The 21,140-nt window shown below is 38.8% G+C and overlaps 5 protein-coding genes across 5 annotated transcripts; 2 read left to right on the plus strand and 3 right to left on the minus strand.

Annotated features, from left to right (window-relative positions):
• Positions 1–2,384: 2,384 nt before the first annotated feature.
• LOC114536048 lies at positions 2,385–4,659 on the plus strand. The gene is made up of 2 exons (XM_028557406.1): positions 2,385–2,549; positions 3,451–4,659. The coding sequence occupies exon 2, from the start codon at positions 3,489–3,491 to the stop codon at positions 4,455–4,457; it is 969 nt and encodes a 322-aa protein (XP_028413207.1). The 5' UTR covers positions 2,385–2,549; positions 3,451–3,488; the 3' UTR covers positions 4,458–4,659.
• On the minus strand, positions 4,581–6,908 carry LOC114536047. Its single transcript, XM_028557404.1, has one exon. It carries the CDS (start codon positions 6,835–6,837, stop codon positions 4,840–4,842), a length of 1,998 nt encoding a protein of 665 aa, XP_028413205.1. The 5' UTR covers positions 6,838–6,908; the 3' UTR covers positions 4,581–4,839.
• Positions 6,909–7,666: 758 nt separating this feature from the next.
• Positions 7,667–8,752, minus strand: LOC114536042. Its single transcript, XM_028557400.1, has one exon. The coding sequence runs from the start codon at positions 8,494–8,496 to the stop codon at positions 7,705–7,707; it is 792 nt and encodes a 263-aa protein (XP_028413201.1). The 5' UTR covers positions 8,497–8,752; the 3' UTR covers positions 7,667–7,704.
• A 2,082-nt stretch (positions 8,753–10,834) lies between these two features.
• LOC114536032 (G-protein coupled receptor 157-like) lies at positions 10,835–13,288 on the minus strand. The gene is made up of 3 exons (XM_028557387.1): positions 12,613–13,288; positions 12,018–12,188; positions 10,835–11,701 (listed from the first exon to the last, which is right to left on the minus strand). The coding sequence occupies exons 1-3, from the start codon at positions 13,207–13,209 to the stop codon at positions 11,525–11,527; spliced, it is 945 nt and encodes a 314-aa protein (XP_028413188.1). The 5' UTR covers positions 13,210–13,288; the 3' UTR covers positions 10,835–11,524.
• A 3,436-nt stretch (positions 13,289–16,724) lies between these two features.
• LOC114535998 (von Willebrand factor A domain-containing protein 7-like) lies at positions 16,725–19,384 on the plus strand. The gene is made up of 4 exons (XM_028557341.1): positions 16,725–17,154; positions 17,355–17,735; positions 18,230–18,627; positions 19,199–19,384. Exons 1-4 carry the CDS (start codon positions 16,725–16,727, stop codon positions 19,382–19,384), a joined length of 1,395 nt encoding a protein of 464 aa, XP_028413142.1.
• The last annotated feature ends 1,756 nt before the right edge of the window (positions 19,385–21,140 follow it).

Below are 21,140 nucleotides of genomic sequence, written 5' to 3' on the forward strand. Positions count from 1 at the left end.
CGGGATATTCTTATGACATCTTCATGGGTCAAAATAAATTTCTGCATTTCCCTTGAACATCAGAAAATGAACTTTCATTTAATCATTTGAAGATTATTAATTGATGCCCAAGATCCATTTTACTATTTTTGTCATTAATCTATCTATTATATTAACATTAATAATATTCGCTGGGATCAACAGTTATAGTCAATTAGAGGGTAATATTCTTTCTTAATAACATTTACCAATATCTTAGTCCGTTATCTGCTGGTTCATTCTAGGCTAAACATGGCAGAAAGCAACGACGACGACAACATACCAGAAATTCCAGATACAGAAGAGTTTAAAAATGTTTTAAGTGCTTTCGAAAACCTCGTAAAAATGGCCAAAAGTCGCGAGGATAAATTGTGGTGTAAAAACTGGTATAAAAATATCGAATATTTACAATGTACAGGTCAGTTGTGCAAGCATAATTGCGTATTGTGTACATTACTGTGGATTTGCCATCACAAACTTGGGCTCGTTCCTTGTGGTCGGCAGTTGGAAAAACTCCTCACTTGGTATGCAGGCCCAAAAATCACTGATACAAGAGATTTGCAGTGTGGCCAATTAATGAACATCGTTACAAAATGTGGAGTAGCTGAGCAGAGAAAAGAATATGATTACAATGACCCGAATTCCACTCGTACTGAGATGATCAATAAAGTGTGGGAAGACATCATGGCTATTCAGGTACAGCGCGTACGATTATTAATACTCGCGAAGTGGCATGAAGATGTTAACATGCTTGGTCACTGTGTGATTTGTGACTTAGAAAAAACGACGAAGGATCGGAAACACATTTTCATTTACGATCCACGGGCACAGGTTGGATGGTACGAGGATCGAAAGAAATTTAAAGATTACGTTGAGAATGACAGTGGCCTGTCTTTATACACTGTTGACATCGACGTACTACATGCAATCCTTTTTAGACATTGGAAAACTCTACACCTAACAAGTGATACTATTCCCACTCTCCCGAATGTGGAATTACCACAAACATTGGAGTGAGGGAAATTAGATGATGGTAAACTCCCATGCAAGACAGATATACGTCCAAATATTTTGTCAGTCTCCTGCGGTCTTATGCTTATACATGCAGGAACAGTCTATCCTTCACTTTTTACTGTCCTGCTTCTGTCCCGGACATACTGCAAGTTCTGAAGAAAAAAGGTAACGCTTTTATGGAATATTCGCAATTATGTACGTATATTATGATCCGAAAAATGAGATGACATTTTGCGTATAACGATGAATGGGATTCAGTGTTTTAGTGACGCATGCATCTGTGGCTGTGCTTATTTTTATAAACAAGCGACATGAACTATATTTATAAATGAACTCATCGAGTGTTTAGTGTTAGCCTCACTGTGACGAGTCCTGTGACAAAAAAGGTTAAAGTAAAAGGGTATATATCATTTGTGAAAATGTTGTAACTAAGTGAAATCGAGAATTCATAATTGATAATTTTAACGTCTACAAATTGTAGACAATACCATTCTTATAAGTAAATTAGCTTGTAGGTAGACCACGTAAGTATTTAATACTGCAAAGCTTTCGGTCCGTTAAACCCGGGCTTTTATCAGTGCAATTCATGAAGACCTGTGGCTCTAAATATGTTTGTTCGTTGCCATTGGATATTCTGTACTATTTAAATTAATGATTTTTACTTCACCGACTAGGAATTCGTGTAATTCAAGATAACTTTATATTCTTGGTAGGAATAAGATAAATATTGTTGGTTGTCATAGGATAATTTAAGGTACTCTCTAAAAATCATTGTACATATTTTTTATTAAAAGCATGACTCAGTTCTTTGTTTGTTAAAAACTTTGATTTCGTTTCGTAGTCTAATTGACGACACTTACACATAACACATTTCTCAATATTTCTAAACTTTGAACTTCTGAATTTGCATGATAATGCTAGTCAAGATTCAATGATCTCGTGATGTAGACACACGCTCAATTCACCACTGTTCAAGCGGCACTTCGACACGAATTGAGCTTTGCTTCTGCTTCGAGGACTTTTCGGATAAAATATTGGTACGTTTTTAGAAGATATTTGGGCCAAGATCGCATCTGAAGGAAGAGCACATACATAGTGAGATTTAAGCCCAAAGATAAGGTCTTAGATACTTTTCACAACCAAAATACCAGACCAATTTGGTGGTTTCGTTTTCATGACTAGTCTTGTGCAGTTACATTTTAATCTTTTACTGTTATTAATTTCAAAAAGAAATGGGCAATCATCTCGTATGAAAAACTAGTTTTGTCATCAGGACAAATTTTAGAATACGTGATACATTACCAGGGTTTTCTCCAGCTCAAATTCACTTCAAGCCAAACAAGCGAGGCCACCGAGACTGACTAACAAGAGAGTCTGCATGTAATCCGTAATTGTGTCGTTTTTCGCACAAATTTGAACAAATATTTTATACATTTGTAGATATATCTCCCGGTAAGGTGTGAGATTGCGAGTTGAAGGAAATCGTAAACAGCCATAATCGAAACCACAAGAGCAAGGTAAGTCAAAAGATATTAATTTTTTAGCACACGGAAGTGGTAGTTGTGTTGATCATCGTCGACGTATGTTCAAATACTGGGTTTGCAGCGTGTTTCCATCAAGTTTAACTTGCAGTGGCGATTAGGCAACGAAAAAAATACATGTGCTGTTAGTATAGCATGAAGCAGAATGGTACTTATACCAATGATGTTTTCCTGAGGATTCAAATTCAATGGGTCAATTTCAATTTTGTCTGTATTAAACCTGTATTATTTGGATGAATATACCATTGTGAAAGTGGTTACAACCGGTTAAGCGACGGACCTTATGAGTTTGTATCACTACCGATATTTATTCAAAGGATTTTGCTATTATATGCCACCGCTCTGGTTAATAATAACTTTCACATTCACAAGTAGTCAATGTCTAAGCGTTGTCAGTATAGCATTACCTTTGTTAGCAACCTGGAGTTTTCAAAGGGGGTGGCATATTTCAGGCTGCTAGCAGGTTAAGATAGCACTAACTATGGATTGATTAAAGGTTTAAACTTAAACTGGACATTATGAAAACAAATGCAAACGTAAAGTATTCTGAGAGACGTTTTTACAATCCCTCGTGTCTTATAGTTTTTTTATCACAAAATATAAGAGATTTTAAAAGTGGATTGATGCCGATTGGGTGCAAGTGTTAATATTTTCCAGTAACCTATTAAATATTTATTCACTGATTTATTCACTGCATGATGTTATCAAAGACATAGGCAAACTCGCAAGCCAGCTTTTTCTAGGACATAGGAAGGCTGCATGGCTATGGGGGGAGGGGGTGATAGGGCGGTGGGGGCACAACACCTCACTCCTATCCCTCGTTCCCGCCCCTGCATGGCATGTCATTGAAAAATTTTAATCTACTTCTCCTGTTTAGATCTTTTTAAATCCAAACTTCAATAAAGGATAATCAAAATGGCGAGAAGAAGACAGGAATCGACAGAAGGATTGGGAGAGTCTCGCATCAGAGAGCTGGAAGTCGAAAATGAGAAGTTAAAACATGTGTTGCAGGAAACGTTATGGGGCGTTAAAAGTTATTTGCAAGAAAGAAATAGTATGAAAGAACGTGTGAAAAAACTGGAAGAAGAAATTAATGGACGGAAAAGTCAAATTAAGAAGTTGCAACAAACTTTAAGTGGAGCTTTTGAGACTATAAGGGGTCTTTACACGGAGATAGAGTCTCTTCAGGGGGAGGTAGACATTCTACAGGAGCGGATAAAGATGCAAGAAATAGTATTTGAAATGCAACTCAAGACAGGAGAACTTTGTAATTACAGTTGTGTAATGGACACACTATACTGGATTTGTAGAGAAAAACTGCCCTCGTTAACAGTCAAATGTGCATGTGGTTCAAACAATTGTCGTCGGAAATTAGAAAAAATTCTAACTTACAATGCGCACGGAAGAATTGATAAAGGCGATTTGGACTGTCATTTATTACTGGAAATCCTCAAAAAGAGCAACATAATTCAACCACTAGAAGAAGTGTTTGATTTCCCCAAGGATATGGCAGCCAAAGATCGTGATGAAGTTATTCACCGCGCGTGGCAGAAAATCGTAGAAGAAAAGAAAAACAACACGCGTGTGTTGATTCTTGCAAGGACGTGGGCCAGTGGGGCTGTTGGTCATGTCGTAATGTGTGACTTGGAGAAAAGGCCTGAGGATGAAAGCAAAGTTGATGTATATGATCCGCAGAAGGCTAAGGTACGTACAGAGGAAGAAAAAGAGTTCAAAGAGAGTGTCATTGGTGACATACAGCTTCAGTTGTACACCGTCAATTTCAGAGAGTTTAAAAAAGTAATAAAGACATATTACCCCGATGCGACTGATGACACTCAGAATTTCGATAATGCCATGAAGGACTTGGATTTAAACAAGGACTGATTTCGCTTATACTTATAATGTTAAACTGCTTTCATTTATGCACATAATCGAAACACAAAATAACTGGGATGTAATATAATCCAAGCACTAGAGAGGGAACTTACATTTTTAATATTTGCTATTTGATAATACTGTAATACCTTGATTGTAATAACACTGACGTAGCTACAGTTGTGGCCATTTTTATGAATGAATAAAAAACGAATACTTTAAAATGATATCACTTTATTGTTTTTTAAACTCAGGAGTGTAGCGACCAGTTAACATTTCCGGTGATACCTTTCAGAGTGGGGAGAGCAAAAAGCTTGGATCCAGGCCTAATAAGGGGGGAGAGGTGAAAAAAAAGGTGGAATAATTTAGATGGTAATGTAATTGGCCAATTCTATTTCCACCATAGCATAACTAAACGAGTCACAGCCCTTGAGATTGGAATATAGTTCTGCATGTCTTTCACGTGTCCACAAACTGCTATAACAACAGGCCATTCATACGATCGAGCGTAATCAGCCAAATCCAGCACAACTTTATTCTCCGTCTCCCCGATACGACCCACTGGGATCCCTTCACGAAGCATGAAAGAATGAAGAGTATCCAAATACCTGGGAGCCACCACCAAGATGGCAACTTTTTGATAAAAAAACACATCATCCTCCTTCGCCCATTCGTGAATCTCCTCTTTGATCATCTTGCAACAGTCAACAAAGCGTTCCTCGTACGACGCGTAACTAATCTTTCCTTCGACGATGACTTGAGGTCCACAAATCTGATGGCCAAGGTGGACCGGATGATGCCAATACTGCTGAGGTATTTGCGGTCCATCTCCGGCCTTTTTACCAAAGGAGAACCTCAGGTAACGCTGTAGAAACTCGTATACTTCAGAAGTGGATCTCATGACGGTTGTGAGGCTGGATGCATGGTGGAAGTTCCTCTCACGGCAAAGCTCTGACAGGTAATTCGGAATGCTGAAGCTCCAATCTCGTTTGATCCCAAACATCTCGTCAGTGGTAAGGATCATCTGGTTGACATCATATATTATCCATTGGTAATAATCCTGCGACTGGTTTTCGACCAGAAATTGTGTAAAGGGATCAAGGAGTATCTTGCTCGTTACAAGAAGAGTTTGAAACTCGTCAACAAAGATATGAAATGGCTCGACCAGAGAATAGGGTACCAAGGAGAGTTTTGAAGCCAGGTTGTCAAAGGTGATTATGAGAAAGATGTTATTGTCTATCTGATTTCTTGAAAAGAATTCTTTGTAGAGTTTGTCAAGCGGTGGTGGAACAAGAATGACAACCTTCTCTCCTTTCTTGGCACACTCTAAAGCTTTGTGTTGAAGTAGGATTGTTTTACCACTTCCAGGCGCGCCACAAAACAGCTGCTTCTTCGCGCCGTTCCATAAAGCCAGCTGCTCCACGTTCAAAAACAGAAACTGTTTTGTAAGAATACTCAGACCTTGCACATCCGTGGTCTTCACAACAGCATCTGAACTCCTCGAACCCTTTCTCTTCATCATCTTATCGTAGCTTCGTTCCAGAAATCGTTGCTCATCAATGCTTTTAAACACTCCGCTAAGAATCTTCGCTGTTGCGCAAATCGCCGCTCGCTCGCCAACAAATATTGAAATCATCTTCACAAACTCTGCCTCGTCGTCTTCAAAGGATTTCTCGATGAAATGGTTCGCCCACCACATCTCAAAATGTCCAACACCGTCTTCTTCACCTTCCATTCCATTCAAATGAATCTTTCGCAAATCGATTAGTCCCGATCCGTCACGACCCTCGTCGACAACGTGGGGCATTGCAATCACCTTGTAAATAGGAATGTCTAAACCTTTGGCTGACAACAGTGCGTTTATGAATCTTTCTCCAACCTCAAGTTGTTTTTTGGCATCGAGGTACCGGTTGGACTTAAACTTCTCGGTTGCCTTAACTTCTATGAGAATGAAGCCGACACGGCGGTGCATTACTAGGAAATCAATTTCTCGGGAGAGATCAGTCTCGCTCAGGTTAGCAAACAAAGCGTCCACTTCCTCTTTAGGAAAATATTGAAGGAGAACTTCCTCGATGAATTCTTTGAATTTAAATTGCGTGATAACAACCATTGGTTGTTTTGTTTTTCTTCCAAATTCATCGAGTGAGCGAAATATCTGAAGTTCAGCGACATCTCCCTTCAAGTCTATTTCTTCAGACTTGCTGAGACGAACAGCTCCAGAGGCTTCGCCTGTTGGCGCTGCATAGCGAAACGAGAAGGCTGGTGGAAACATGTAAGTTCGCTCGTTTGTCTTCCATTCTGGCCAGAGACGACAGAGATAAGCATCACAGGCGTCTTCCAAGACACTGTAGTAATTTCCTGCCACATCTTTCGCTACACAACTCGCCATTGTCAACGTTAAGCAGCTATAAAGCGAAATTACTAGCCGACAATTCGTTGAGGCATCTTGCGTGTGTAGACGGAAATACGCTCCTCGATATAAGGAGTTGTGGCGAATATGGAAGAGCGCAATTCGTACCCAGGTCTTTACTCATAGAACCCTTAAAGGGGTTTCCTCTGAAAAACGATTTGTGCTGAGCGGCCAGTGTGTCGCAATTTTCCCTTTGTAGATCTGCATGATCGTTCCTTTATAATATAAACATGCTCCAGACATTTTATTGTGTTTCCTAAAACGGCCTCCTGACACTAATATACATAACTTAAATCTCCATTGAACAAGAAGAGGTTCCTAAAAAAACCAACTTCAGTCTGATCAGGATAAGCTGCAGAAAATCTAAGCCGTGGATTTGAGCGGTTAAAGCCCCGTTTACACTACACGCGATATTTGGTACGACTCGGATAAAAGTTCCGGCCTTGCCACTTTTACAAGTACTTGGACTGCCTAAGATACGGGTGCCAGTTTCATCCGAGCCGTACCAAATATCGCGCGAAACGGGTTTTAGTCAGATTTACTGAGTTAAACATACAGTTTAACCGAACTGCAATCCAAGTTTCAAGAGAATGACACAGTTGTCACTTGTCTATTTATCTATTCATCACGCAAATTCAAGTTTTTATATTTAAAACTTAATTGGCCACCTAGGTCATTCAGTTAAAAAAAAATGCAATATGACGCAGATTGACGAAAATGATGCATCGAAAAAATGAAAGACTATATTTAGAAAAGAGAGAAATATAAAAGTTCAGACACATCATATTAAGATTATTGTTCACTATTATTATATATTCTTATTATTACATACTTAACAATACTATTTTACCAACTAAGAATACTTGTGGTCGAAGGAACAGTCTGAAAAATATTGTACATATTTTCATCTAAAGTGCAAGACGAATACTTGAAAACATCCTCGTTATTCTCTTGCGATCTTTCGGGAACAAACAAATCGTTTATATCCAAAGCATGAGTCAGTTCTTCTCCTGTCAGAAATTGTTCCGTTTCTTCGTACAACATAAAAGGCATTGTGTCATCTCTATAAGATGACGTGCTATGAATTTGCTGAGTTGCAAAACAGTCAGTCTGTTGCTGATTCCATATGAACCCGTTTTGAAAGTTTGTGCTATTTGCGAATGCTTCCTGAGAGTGATACTCTGCGTTTCCTAAGCCTACCTCACTTCCAGAAGCTTCGCGAGGTAAATATATATTGTTATTAGTTGCAAAACCTTGATTTGGATTCGTGTTCATGTATAATCCGCCATGGCAGTTTGTTTGTCGATACCAGCCTTGCGTTGCTGTTCCAAGCGCCTGCTTGCTCGCTCCTGTTTTCACCTTCGGTCCAGTCTTTGCCTTCGTTCCACTCCGTTTCTTGCGTCTCGGGCAAATTTTCAGCTGTTTTTGTAGATATCGTCTGTGGTTGATGTTCTTCTTGTAGTTTGCAGGTTTCTGCAAAGCGGTTTTAACACTTCCCGTCGCGAGCGTCATGAATTTAATCAACGACAACCCCAGAGTCGCTCCATCATTTTTCACTTCGCTTTCCGAAACTTTCTCGGCAGCGATTTGTGAATGACTTGTGCTACCCGACGCTTCTTCCCCGCTCTCAAAATTCATTTCCTCTTTTTGTTCACCGCTTTTCTGACACAAATTGCTACCTTTGCCTGCAGCCCTTTTTCACGGCAAAAACTACCGGAAAACTTCAACAATTTCAGCGTCAAAGTTTTTCAACGATTCGTCTCTCTGACTTTCAACAAGTCTTCGTCCTTGCGTTATAAGATTTGTTGTATGAAAATTTTCTTTTTTCTCGGGGCCACCTAACTCTATCCTATAGCCTAGCAAGTATGATATTTTAGAAGTATACACTGCCTTTTTATACCTCTGTAGTTTGTATGATATTCATTGTTTTATTCATCCGTCATCACACCTTTTTGATGCAGATCGCTGTTGAGTAATTGTGTAAGCGCAGGTGTGCTAATAAAATATCTGCATATTTTTTTCTAAAACGCCGGGAACGACTCATTAGCGGTAGACAATTTATGCGAATCCGTTTTAATTCGCTACAAAAAGACACAAGCTTTAAACAATGATTTAATTTGTTGTTGAGGGCCATTTTATGTGATTGCAATATTTTAATTTGATGAATCCTGCGGGCGACAATGCCGTTGGATTTTTTCCCACCTACACGAAATCTTGAAGAAAGGAAATATCTGCACGTGTAATGCAAACAAAATGATTTTTTAAAACAAGAAAACTGTCCATTGTGTCAATTGTATGATATATCGTGCTTTGTTCGTTAAAATATCTACGTCTTATATTTGACAGGGTGAAGGATACACAAAGGATTATTTATATGAAGAACAGAATATCAAATTTTAATCTCTGCACGAATCACAAGGGTCGCTTTCTGCCTTTTATATTAAACAAATTCACAACAAGGAATGATTAATTTTTTAAACACCCCAAGATATCGTTGATTTATAACAGCGCTTAATTTGTATATATTAGCCTGAAAAATTTTAGATTTATTGCAACTAGTGATAAAGAAATATTTCCAAATGTGATAGTTTCATTCAACAAATAACAAAAATATCTTATCAACGTATGCAATATATTTTGTAAAGAGTCAGCGATGATTTCGTTTTTTGATATAAGGTTATAATATAAGCCTTATTATATTTTCTGGTCAGTACTGAACCTCACGATTTCAAACGCAAATTTCTAAAATCAAATTTTTGCAAACAAAAACGGCAATCTTTTGTACAATATCATAGACACGTTCTTCCTGAAATCATGCGGCGTTTTCAGACAATGCACAAGCGTGCTGTCAGTAGTTCCTGGGGTTTTCAGTCCTCAGTGTGAAAGAAAGGAGCTCAAAACCTCGAAGATAAAACGTGCTTTCTTATATATCCACCACAATAAAAAATCTATATATTCTCTGCGCTTGCACGCGCTCGAATGCAAGACGAAATTTTAAAGGGAACACAGAACTTGATCTCCAAGGGCTAAAATTTTTCAGCATTTTATAATTAGCAATAAAAATGCGATACAATATTTACTTTACGACGTGAAAAGACATCAAAGCATAAACATCAATATATCGAGTAATTAGAGGGGTGCCACGTCAGGAAAGCGTGATTAATTACTGCACGTGTGCATTAGTATTCCAATGTTCCTGCAAAAATTATTCCAAAAATAACCGGAATTGTATCATTACCACGCGTTTGAACGCTTTCCAAGCCAACAGGGCAGGAATAAGGAACGATTAGATTTTTCTTTATGCGAGCAGTCTGTAATTGCGAGATATGCTTAAGTTCCGCTAGTCGTCTTTGTATTTAAGAAAGGGAAAGATATCATTTCAGATTGCCATTTTGTGGAACTTAAGTCAGAAGTGGTTGAAGGAAAGTAACAGTTTAAGTTCTGATCAATATCTGATCGATATTCGCCCATTCCAAATTTCAGCAATCTTAATTTTATCCGCACCAAACCTAATATGAAACAAAGTTGAAATTTGACTAGCTTTTAGGAAATCAAAATTCTATCCGTAACAATTGTGCGTAGTGTAAATAATGCTTAATCAGGCCATAGCAAGTGTTAACATTTCCATTATATATATGTTTCTAAATATATATCTTTTGCAGTGTTTATCAATGTGTCCAGTGTTTCTACCCGCTGTGAATAAATTGGAGGTGACTTTAAAACCCCGTCGAGTTAAAGAATTTGAAACACATTGCATGATGATAGATAGAATGATTGCTTCAGAACGCAACGAGTTCTCGTCTGAAACGGGAGACAAGGGTGCCCGTAACAGCTTTAAATGAACAATGTATAGTTATTGATACATATATAATCTTATCTTGATTCACTAAGAGTTTGAACGGCAGCGTGGGGTTATAACTTTGATCCCTAATTGAAAAAAATTAACAACTCAATTTTTTTACTAATTTCCATTTTAAATTTCAAACTAATATTTTCCTCTCAACTTCAAGAAAGGAGTTCACTGACAAGAAGTGACATTCAGTCAGAATAATTAATTCCATGCTCCGAGCACCTTTCATACACTCACAAATCCGTTTTATATAGAAATAAAATTAGTTTGATATTGCCTCCATGAACCCTTCAGCGACCTTGACTGCATGTCTGTGTCGTATTCAAGTAAAATTACAGTCACATGGTGGAGCAATTACACCTCTTTGTAGGACCAATCTTAACTGATGTTATCTTAAAACGCATCCTGTCCTTTGGCGATGTATAGTTCACTTGCATGCGATAAATTGATCAGTGGTTAAGATAACATAGAGCACCTTACGAAAACATTTAATTGCATTTCATATTAAATATTGATACATTTCCATTCTTTGTTTCCCCGTCTGTCTAAAATGCATGGCTTCATTTATTCCTTACGATTAAAGGAAGTAATTCTATTATACTGCATTGAAATAATCTATATTTAGAGGCGAAAATAATTCCATTCATATTGTTGTTGAACGAAAGAGTGAAACGGACACTGAAGCCAAGAGATTAGTTCAGACGTAAGAGCACTTAGTGTTTCCAGTGAAATAGGTTGCGGTTTAAGTACAAGTCTAATATACCTCAGAACTTGATAATTAAAATAGATCGTCGTGAAATTAGAGCTAAGATCGTATCAGATAACGTTCCCACTGCCAGGGTTATTTTGAACACTTCTACGTTCCGCTAGTAAGCTTTGTCGTTCGCCATTTTGCTCGCGACGGCAACACTTAAGAAAAATTAGTTTCGACTTGTCAGCTATCAGACAAAAGAGGACTGCGTTTACAAAGCCTTGTGCTCCGTCACCAAAAGCCTAGAAAAACAAAACTTCTCATCAATGAAGTTGAGATTTAGCAGGAGACGTTGAGATTTAGACTAGGAGTTATGAGATGAACAAACCAAATAACATTATGGCGTTGAGCCAGAAAGGATGAGATTAGAGTGAAATACTGAATAAAACACTGCAAAGCAGCAAGTACTGGGCTAGTCAGACTGGTATTAGTAGCAACAGTCAGCACTCAGTCAGACTACTGCTAGTACTACAATGAGGAAGGTCGAAGGTGAAACACTGAGTTTGCAAAACTGACAATAAGTACTAGACTAGAATAAGTACTTTTAAATAGTCTTACATGGAGATATTTTATACCAGCGATTTCATTGCTGTCACCAGTGAAAGCATAATTAAAAAACTGTAGAGTTCCCCAGATACGAATGCATATGAAGAAAATAGGTATTGAGATTGTCCTCATTTCAACAGCGCGAAAACGTGCAACTGACATTGCATTTGACTGCTCTTCCACCTGAATCGAAACAAAAAAGTATTTTGATGTAGGAAATGAATTTGCTAGTAAATCGTTTTATTCATACGGTCAGCCGAGCCAGGGATTTCAATCTATCAACAATTCAAAGGCTTTTGTCCTTTGCGCGTTCTGTACATGACAGGTTAGCTTCAAGCTCCAGCATGTTAAAACTTATTTCATTCTTAGAATTTGACCCTGGCAATGTAATTTAGGAGTTAAGAGTGGTTTTTCATAAATTTCTGTCAAAAGAATGTCTACAATGGACCTAACTCAACTCCCAACTGCTTCCAAGTCCCTGATGTAAGCCAACACTCACGGTCACAAACTGCTGACCCTTGAGGCAGATTAAAGGCTCAATTTACAAGTGAGTACAAATGGACAGGAAAACACAATATCGACAAAACAAATATATATCATTTCTTACCAATTTTCGTTGCCTTCTCACATACATGAATATCCGAGCATAAACAATGAGAATGAGAATATAAGACAATATCTCCCATAATTTCCCAGTGAGCAGCATCCAAGAAACTGTCTCATAGCGAGGATCACTTGTCGAGTTTAAATTATCAGAACAGTCCAGATCCTTAATCCAACACCAGTCGTTATTCCAGCATCCTTCGCCAAGCTTATGAGCTAACAACGCGATGAGCGTGACCAGTAATGGTACAGGCCACGCTATGCAATGGAACGCGAAGATAATGCGTTTACCAAGCTCATAATTTGCATTAATCGACACGACGTGTAAATACAGCGCCATACAAGAGGTCCAGAAGAAGGACATCATACTTGACGTTGTCGTTATGAAGCTCTGAAACACACAGCTATCTTTCCAAGTGCTTTGAAGGTTGAATAAATATCCCATCGCTGTAAATAGATCGGCGATTGTGATGTACAAAAGAATGTTACGTGAATTCGAGTGTAAATCCTTCCAAAATCTATGCGCGATGAAGATTACGATACAACCGAGAATGGAAAGACTAGTTGAAATCGTTGCGAGGATTTTTGAAGTATCAGCCATCGTTGAATTAGGTGAGAATAATAAAAATCAAAACAAATATGGTGCCTTGTTTAGACATGCCAAATCACATCACGGTTGTGTAATCACCTCAAATTCCTAAAGAAAATATCGGATTACACTTTGCTGGAATTGTTGTACATTTCGATAAGAGAAGCTGGAAGAGCTGTTTTTTCATTAGTTTCTCTTGCTCGTGCGGGCAAATCATGCTTTGTTTTCTAAATCCGTCAGCACTAAATCCGTCAGCACCTGTGATAACTGGCAATCAGATAATCTAGTTGGCGGATGTTAGAGATCACTCAGTCACTCACTCACTTAGTCTTTGAGGCTTCAGCCCAATTTCCCATCAGAAAGGTAACTAAATACTTCTCAAGAACTTGCAGATGACCCGAAGGCAATGGAAAAACAACTTGTCACGTGAGGAAAAGGTTATAAGAGGCAGAGATTTGAACACTGTTCGAACAGATGAGAAACTGAAGCGGTGTCAAGATGAATAAGTTGCTCAGTTTAGTGATCGTGTCGTTCATCCTCGAAGGCACGGTGTTTTCACAAGTTTTGTTGGCTAATCCAGGTTTGTACTCATCAGATTGTCTTATTATCAACATTCTATGATTTTTTTTAAATACCAGTACAATAAGAACGCGATGCTGAGTGTGAAGACGATATTGATTATTGAGAACAGGGATAGTGGAAAGACAGGAAAGTGGCTTGATTCATACATTCGAGGCAACACGCATGCAACCAACGCCTCAGCCATACTGTTGCAATGTCAGCCAGTCGTATAGTAAATTCGTACAAACAAACGTCTCTGAAATACAAATCTGAAATCTCTCTTATCTGTAATAATTCGTCTCATATCGTGTTCCTGTCGGTGCTTCTGTCTTATTCCACCGCTCTCCTAGATTCTTTCCTACCCACATGAATGCCCATGCAGCGAAGTCTAACTTCATAATGGAATTGCTGATCAAATATGGAAAAACATCTGATCAAACAGAAACTGAACAATCTAACTAATAGTGACACATTTATCCACGTCGTAGTTCTATAACGTGATACTACTGAACTTAACTCATATTTTCCGCATTCGTATGAACAAAACGCAATAATGTTTGTATTGCATCCTGTACGACTGATGCTCAGTGTGACGTGTTTTTTTTACGTTACGTGCAATCACGCACGCGAAAGATTATCGCATATTCCACGTTATTACGCTGTTAATTTCAAGTTAGCAAAAAACCTTATATTATATCATGTTAGGGAAACACGTTAAAATCATCAACTTGTACCAAACCCTTTTCATAAGTGAATAAAATGAATGATCATAATCTAGATTCAGGCAAGCGATGCATGATTATTGCATGGCTCTTTTCAGACTGGTCCCGTCCGTACCGTAAAACTAGCATATATACAAAATTATGTTATATAATCATATATATAAATATCTATTCGTATAAGGTTGTTTACTTGTTTACAAGTATCATTCAAATAATTTTAAACGTGTGTTTACTTACGCCCGACAGTGTAAACAGCTGTATTGACATAAGCCTATATCATCGATCTGCGTGTACAGCGGAATGCAAGTTTACTTCAGTGGTTCAACTATATTGATACTGAATCTATATTATTTCTGCGGTTATTGTATTCTTTCCTCGCCTTTATCGTTTACCAGCCGGCGAAATTATTAATTGACGCAATTCCTGAACGCGCTTGCATTTCCGTTCCAAAATTTCGCCGAAAAAAAATCGCGTTTGGAGATAGAATTTGAGTATAGGTCAGTACTCGCTTCAGTAAAAAACTTCCTCTGATGCAGGTGAGAGAGGAAAGGCCCGAATTATTCCCACACACTTGTTGCATTTTTTTTAACCCGCAAAATTAAGTTGATCGCTTAAATTTACGCACATAAAATTATCCTCGTGAAGTCAATGAATGGAGCATATTTTACGCCTGGCTTGAGCAGGCTAGTTTGGTCAGTGGTGTGCCCATGACCAATGTTTTTGACAATGTTTTTCTGCGTTGATTGAACGACAGACGTAACATTCTGAAAACAACCAAATATGTGGCTGTTTCTTTCACGGGGATGAAAACGCGAGATCATATTGCTCAACCGTCCGGGGGCGATTTCTACGAAAGATTACTTAGGATTTCAGGAAATTGCGATGTAATGATTGAGATGTTTTTCACCATGCTGTTACAATTCGGAAAAACAATTTATCGTGTTGAAAGACGGAGGCGAATGCCAAGTCTTTATTTCCTGTTCACTGAGGTACAAACTATTCAATTGTAATCGATTTTTTGCTTTTACAGCAAAACCTTTTTGCACGAAGCTGGAAGACACGATTTGCCCCTTAAAACCAGCAAGCTTTTGCAAGTTATCCGCTAACTACAGGTATCAATGTCCACGAAAGTGCGGGCTTTGTGGTAAGTATATTATATGAAAAGTGGTTTAGAGACATGCACAGTTCGTTAAGAGTGAAAATTACTTGCCGTAAAATGAATATTAATATTTCATTTGGGATCTCTCTGAAGTCATGAGGTAAAACTTTAAACTTACCTTGTAGTTGATAAGCCAGTGGTTCCAAAACATTTGGTCAGAGTGGATGAAGCACGCTCCGTGATAACAGAGGTCGTTCAAGATGTTATAAAAAACAGTATACTGACTTCCAACAGCACGACCAAACCTAAAAATTTAAACCAGGTCAATGACGTCATTTACCAGATCGAACGTTCTGTTGCTCAAGCTGATCTTTCAAGGTAGCCTCAAGAAGGATTTTAATCCAAGTTTGTAAATAGTTGTAAATGCCTACCTTAACCAACCACCAACTTACCCAGCTCATATCCACTTTACCCCCAACTAACATTACCCCCTGGCATACCCCCACCTACACAAATCTCCCCTACCCAAACCCTCACCTACCCAAATCCCCCATCTACCCAAATCCCCCCACCAACCCAAGCCCTCCACCTACCCAAATCCCCCTTACCCAAATCCCTCCCCCCAACCCAAACCCCCCACCTACCCAAATCCCCCACCTACCAACCCTTATGGACTATATGCGATATATTTCAATTTTAGAAAGAAACATAAATTACCAGAGCTGAAAAACGATATAAAAGATGCAGTGAATCTTGGTAACATAAAATTTGCAAGACGTGCCGTAGCTGTAGCTCTTAGTACGATTGGAAAAGGCAATTCAGGAGCTTCTGGTAGACGAAAACGATCGACAAAGATAGACCCGAAGAGATTCCTGGCTGAAGTGAGGAAAGATATCGGCGAGAAAAATTTCTCAAAACTTCTTGGCTTGGATGGTGGGAAAACTTTAATGTTTGCCATTGATATAACAGGAAGTATGGATGACGAGATTCAATCAGCCAAAGCGATTGCAATTGAAATAAGCTCGTACAACAAAAGAAATCCACCTTTTAATTACATTCTGTCAACATTTGGAGACCCAATTGAAGGTACAAGCCTACAAAGTTGAAGTTGTTATTTCTACTACCATAACTACGCCTCAATTCCCATGGTTGTGAAATGCTACCGTTGTATTTTAGAACAATCAAATCTAACGTATAAAGACGAGGGAGAAGTGGACGAATTCATAGATGAAATAGAAAATCTGAAAGCCAGTGGCGGAGGAGACTGCCCGGAATACACTTTCAATGGGATGATTGCAGCGATAGAAGAGGGTCCGGAATTGGGATCACCGTTGATTGTTTTCACAGATGCTCCTCCAAAAGATGCCGATGAAAACGATAATCTGAACGGCCTCATCGCACTTGCTGGAGAGAATGAAGTTAACATAAACTTTTTCACGCACGAAACTTGCGATAGTTTTCCTTTCAAAGGCTTCGAGCTTTTCAAACAGTTATCCGCGGAAACTGGAGGTCAGTATTTACCAATGGAAGAATACGAATTGCGAAGCTTGGCGAAGTTCACGGACGCAAAATTAGGTGGGTTTCTATGAAGAAATTGTTGATGACTTACTAGCTATAGTTTAACTAGATAGTTTATGTCACTAGCTATATGTTTTATCTAGATGCAATAGCGTATATTAACGCTCAAATGCATATAGCAAGGTGCATATGCAAACTACACTCAAGTTCCTCTTTGCAATAAGCTATAGCATAATTTTTATCCGGGATGAATGTAGGTACTTTGGCGGCGGTAAAAACTGGTGAATCAGTGGCGAGGACAAGGCGACGACGCAGCACAGTTGATGAAATCCTTATCGCACTTGACGATACCGTCGACCGTCTGGTTGTGTCGACAACCACCGAGAACAGCGCGACTGACGTCAGTCTTCGGGCACCTTCGGGAATAGCATGGGACGAGGGAAAGAATATCATGACTAATGCTGCTGTATACATCGTTGATCTGCCTGCTGATGGCGATTGGAAACTCGAGGTCCCAGTGAGTGCTGGAGAATATCGTTACTCCGTGAAAGTCTCGAGCAAAGAAAATATCAACTTTAAACACGATTTCAAAAAGAGCGTGAACAGAAGAAAAGTTGACCTGAAATATCCCTTGGCTGGTGAGTGACCAGCTTATCAGAACTGTTTCTTACAACGATGATGGAAGGGGGTACTGAGGGGGGGGGCATACTTCATTGTTTTTGCGTTGTTCCAGCGCTTCTGAGAGGGTAAGAAGGGAGGAGAGGGGGTAAAGAGGAGGGGGAGAGGGGTAATGACGAGGGGGAGAGAAGGTAAATAGGAGGGGGGGGAAGGTAAAGAGGAGGGGGAGAGAAGGTAAAGAGGAGGGGGAGAGAAGGTAAAGAGGAGGGGGAGAGAAGGTAAAGAGGAGGGGGAGAGAAGGTAAAGAGAAGGGGGGAGAGGGAGTAAGGAGGAAGGGAGATGGAGTAAGGAGGGGGCACACATGCCCCATTGTCTTCGCGTTGTTCCAGCGCCCCTGGTTGCTTGAAATCAGGCAACAGCGTGGGGCGAGAATCATATGTTGTTGATGAAGAGGTGATTTTTCTATTCGAGGCTTTCAGTCAATAAATAACAGACAGTGTCTCATTGCATTAAGGTGAACAGGCGGAGGTGGAACTTAGGATGGCTGGAGAGAAACAAATTAAGAAAGATTCGCTACGCGTTGACATCGTGGATACCTCGGGCGAGGTTCTTATCCCCGACCTGAAACCGACACCGAACGGCGCCGATGGCGTATACTTCACCGTAACATTCAATCCACCGAAGGAGAAATTCAAAATGATGTTGAAAGGGATGACAAAGAAGAACAAAGTCTTCACCAGGGTCTCGGAGCGCCCAGATGAAGTTAAACCGTTGGTTCTTAAAAAATTCTATAATTCAAGAGGAGATTTCATCAGACCAGGGGGGAGTGTCTTCCTTATGCTGTACTTGTTCAATGGAAAGGACTCAAATCAAGTGTTCCGAATTTCGTTCAAAGATACTCTCGGATATAGTGTAAGCAATACCAAAGGGCGATTTATTTTCATTCCTGTTTCTAGTAACTAGTAAGAGTAGATACACATCGCCCTGTTGAACACAGAAACGTTTATAATAAAACATGGTTAAAGCCTGCTTTTTTAATCATGTCGGCTTCGAAGCAAATATATTTTTCTTCGCAATTTCTGAAGTTTAAGTTGAGACATTTCACCACACAACGAGGCTAAAGACAGCAGTATCAAGTAGTCATTGTTTGTTACAGGAAAATTTAGGAAGAAAAAATATACATTGAAGCGTGACAAACCTTCCTGACATTAACGTAGGGCCAGGCAGTCAATGGCTTCATTCTTTATACAACCGCTCAGATATTATGATATAGTGCATGGAACCGACGTTCAAACCTAGCTTATACGGTTTGTTACGAACAGTATAGTGAACCTAACTATCTTTCCGGTGGTATGCATTGAGGTTAATCGAAGCTAGGGGGCTATAACAGTCTGTGTGTAAACCAACCGTCTTATAGTACCACAAGTCTCGAAAGAAATCTTTACATTCGAAGTTTACCCATCATAAAAATTTGCCTTTACAGATTTCGCTTCTTGGTCGCAGACGATTGACAGCGAGGGCTAGAAGCAAGAAGTATTTGCGAGTCGCTGTTCGTTATGGCGGAGGAAAACGTGGTAGAGAAGGTCAGAATGAGAATGTTATCATTCTGGTCAAAGGTCCTGATGGTAGCATTGCAACAGAAGTTGTTCCATTGATGGTGAAGAGTTGAGTTGTGTGAAACCTGTGGGTGGTGTTGAAATTAACTTGATCATGATTTGAATGATTGACTAGATTGTTACGTGATAAATATATATTTAGTTTTTGGATACAAAGAAACCACAACAACATACTATAGCTTTCATCGATGCTCAGACATTTTGGGTGCGAATTTGAACAGTCGAACATGTTGTTGAAAAAGCGCTTTTAGAATTCTGACTATATTATGGCTTGTTTGGACAATTTATCTTTAATCAAATAAGTAAATATTCAATAATGAACAAGGACATATTTCCGTCGTTTTTTTTTATATGGACCTCTCGATAAAGACAATCATGAAAGCGCAAACCGCTGGCAAACCACGCACAAGCACGCTTTCTAGTTACGGCCAAAAATAGACGCGTTAATTAGCAGGTTCACTAATCGCTCTGAAACGACGAAATTTCCGATTTTCGATTTTTCACAAGCCACTTGAACTTAAAGCTCTTGAAGTCAAGAACGACAGCCATGATTGCTCTAGAGATACAATTATTTTGAAAGCTGAGCTTTGAGAGGCGAGTCTTAGACCATGGAACGAATTGGGATGCTTTTCAACCGAAAAAATGTTCTTAATTCTTATATACGTGTTATGATAATTATGATATTTATAGCCTTGTTTTTGATAAACATCAAACATGTTTTGATTCTCAATTGTTATACTAGAGGAGGAAAGTTAAACTAAACTAACTTTATTTATACTGGATAGCTCTATCAGTTCTAAACTGTTCTTCCTAGAGATCCAGTAAGGATCATCTCTTATTGATTCAGTGTTACTACAGGAGGAAACCTAAACTAAACTAACTTTATTTATACTGGTTTCGTTTGAATGAGAAAAATTTGAAGACTTCTACCAAAAGATGCATTGTCAAAAAATATTCCATTCTATTTCCAGAACATAGAAAAGTCTTACTGATTAGACTTCTTCACGTATTTTGACCATTCGAGTTGATATCAAGAAATTGTCAGGCATTATTATTACTGGAGGGCGTTTCTTCCTAACGATGTTTTAAAAAATTCTAGAAATTCATACAGGTACGCTTTTAAAATGATTGACATAGGTGATTTAGTAATTTTGTGCTCTTAACAAAGAGGGTGAAATCACAGATATAGATCTGTTTAATTACAGCCTTTGAATGATATAATTGAATGATACTTCGTTCCCATGGCAACCTTCAAAACAAATATTATTGCCTCTGAACTCTATACGATGCACGGAAGCGCATTAATTTGCGTAGCTAGATGTTTGAAGATATCACGTAATAAGAGAAGGTCCTTACTGGACCTCTAGGAAGAACAATTTAGAACTGATAGAGCTATCCAGTATAAATAAAGTTAGTTTAGTTTAGGTTTCCTCCTGTAGTAACACTGGATCAATAAGAGAAGGTCCTTACTGGACCTCTAGGAAGAACAGTTTAGAACTGATAGAGCTATCCAATATAAATAAAGTTAGTTTAGTTTAGGTTTCCTCCTGTAGTAACACTGGATCAATAAGAGATGATCCTTACTCGACCTCTAGGAAGAACAGTTTAGAACTGATAGAGCTATCCAGTATAAATAAAGTTAGTTTAGTTTAGGTTTCCTCCTGTAGTAACACTGGATCAATAAGAGAGTGATCCTTACTGGACCTCTAAGAACAACAGTTTAGAACTGATAGATAACTGAAAGTTAGTTACTTAAGGAAGACAGTGGCCTGTATAGAGCAAACCGTGGTAAATATCACGAAAAGTGTT

The sequence above is a fragment of the Dendronephthya gigantea genome, unplaced genomic scaffold, assembly GCF_004324835.1.
Source record: "Dendronephthya gigantea isolate DGI-Jeju-01 unplaced genomic scaffold, DenGig_1.0 000129F, whole genome shotgun sequence".
NCBI classification, from domain to species: domain Eukaryota; kingdom Metazoa; phylum Cnidaria; class Anthozoa; order Malacalcyonacea; family Nephtheidae; genus Dendronephthya; species Dendronephthya gigantea.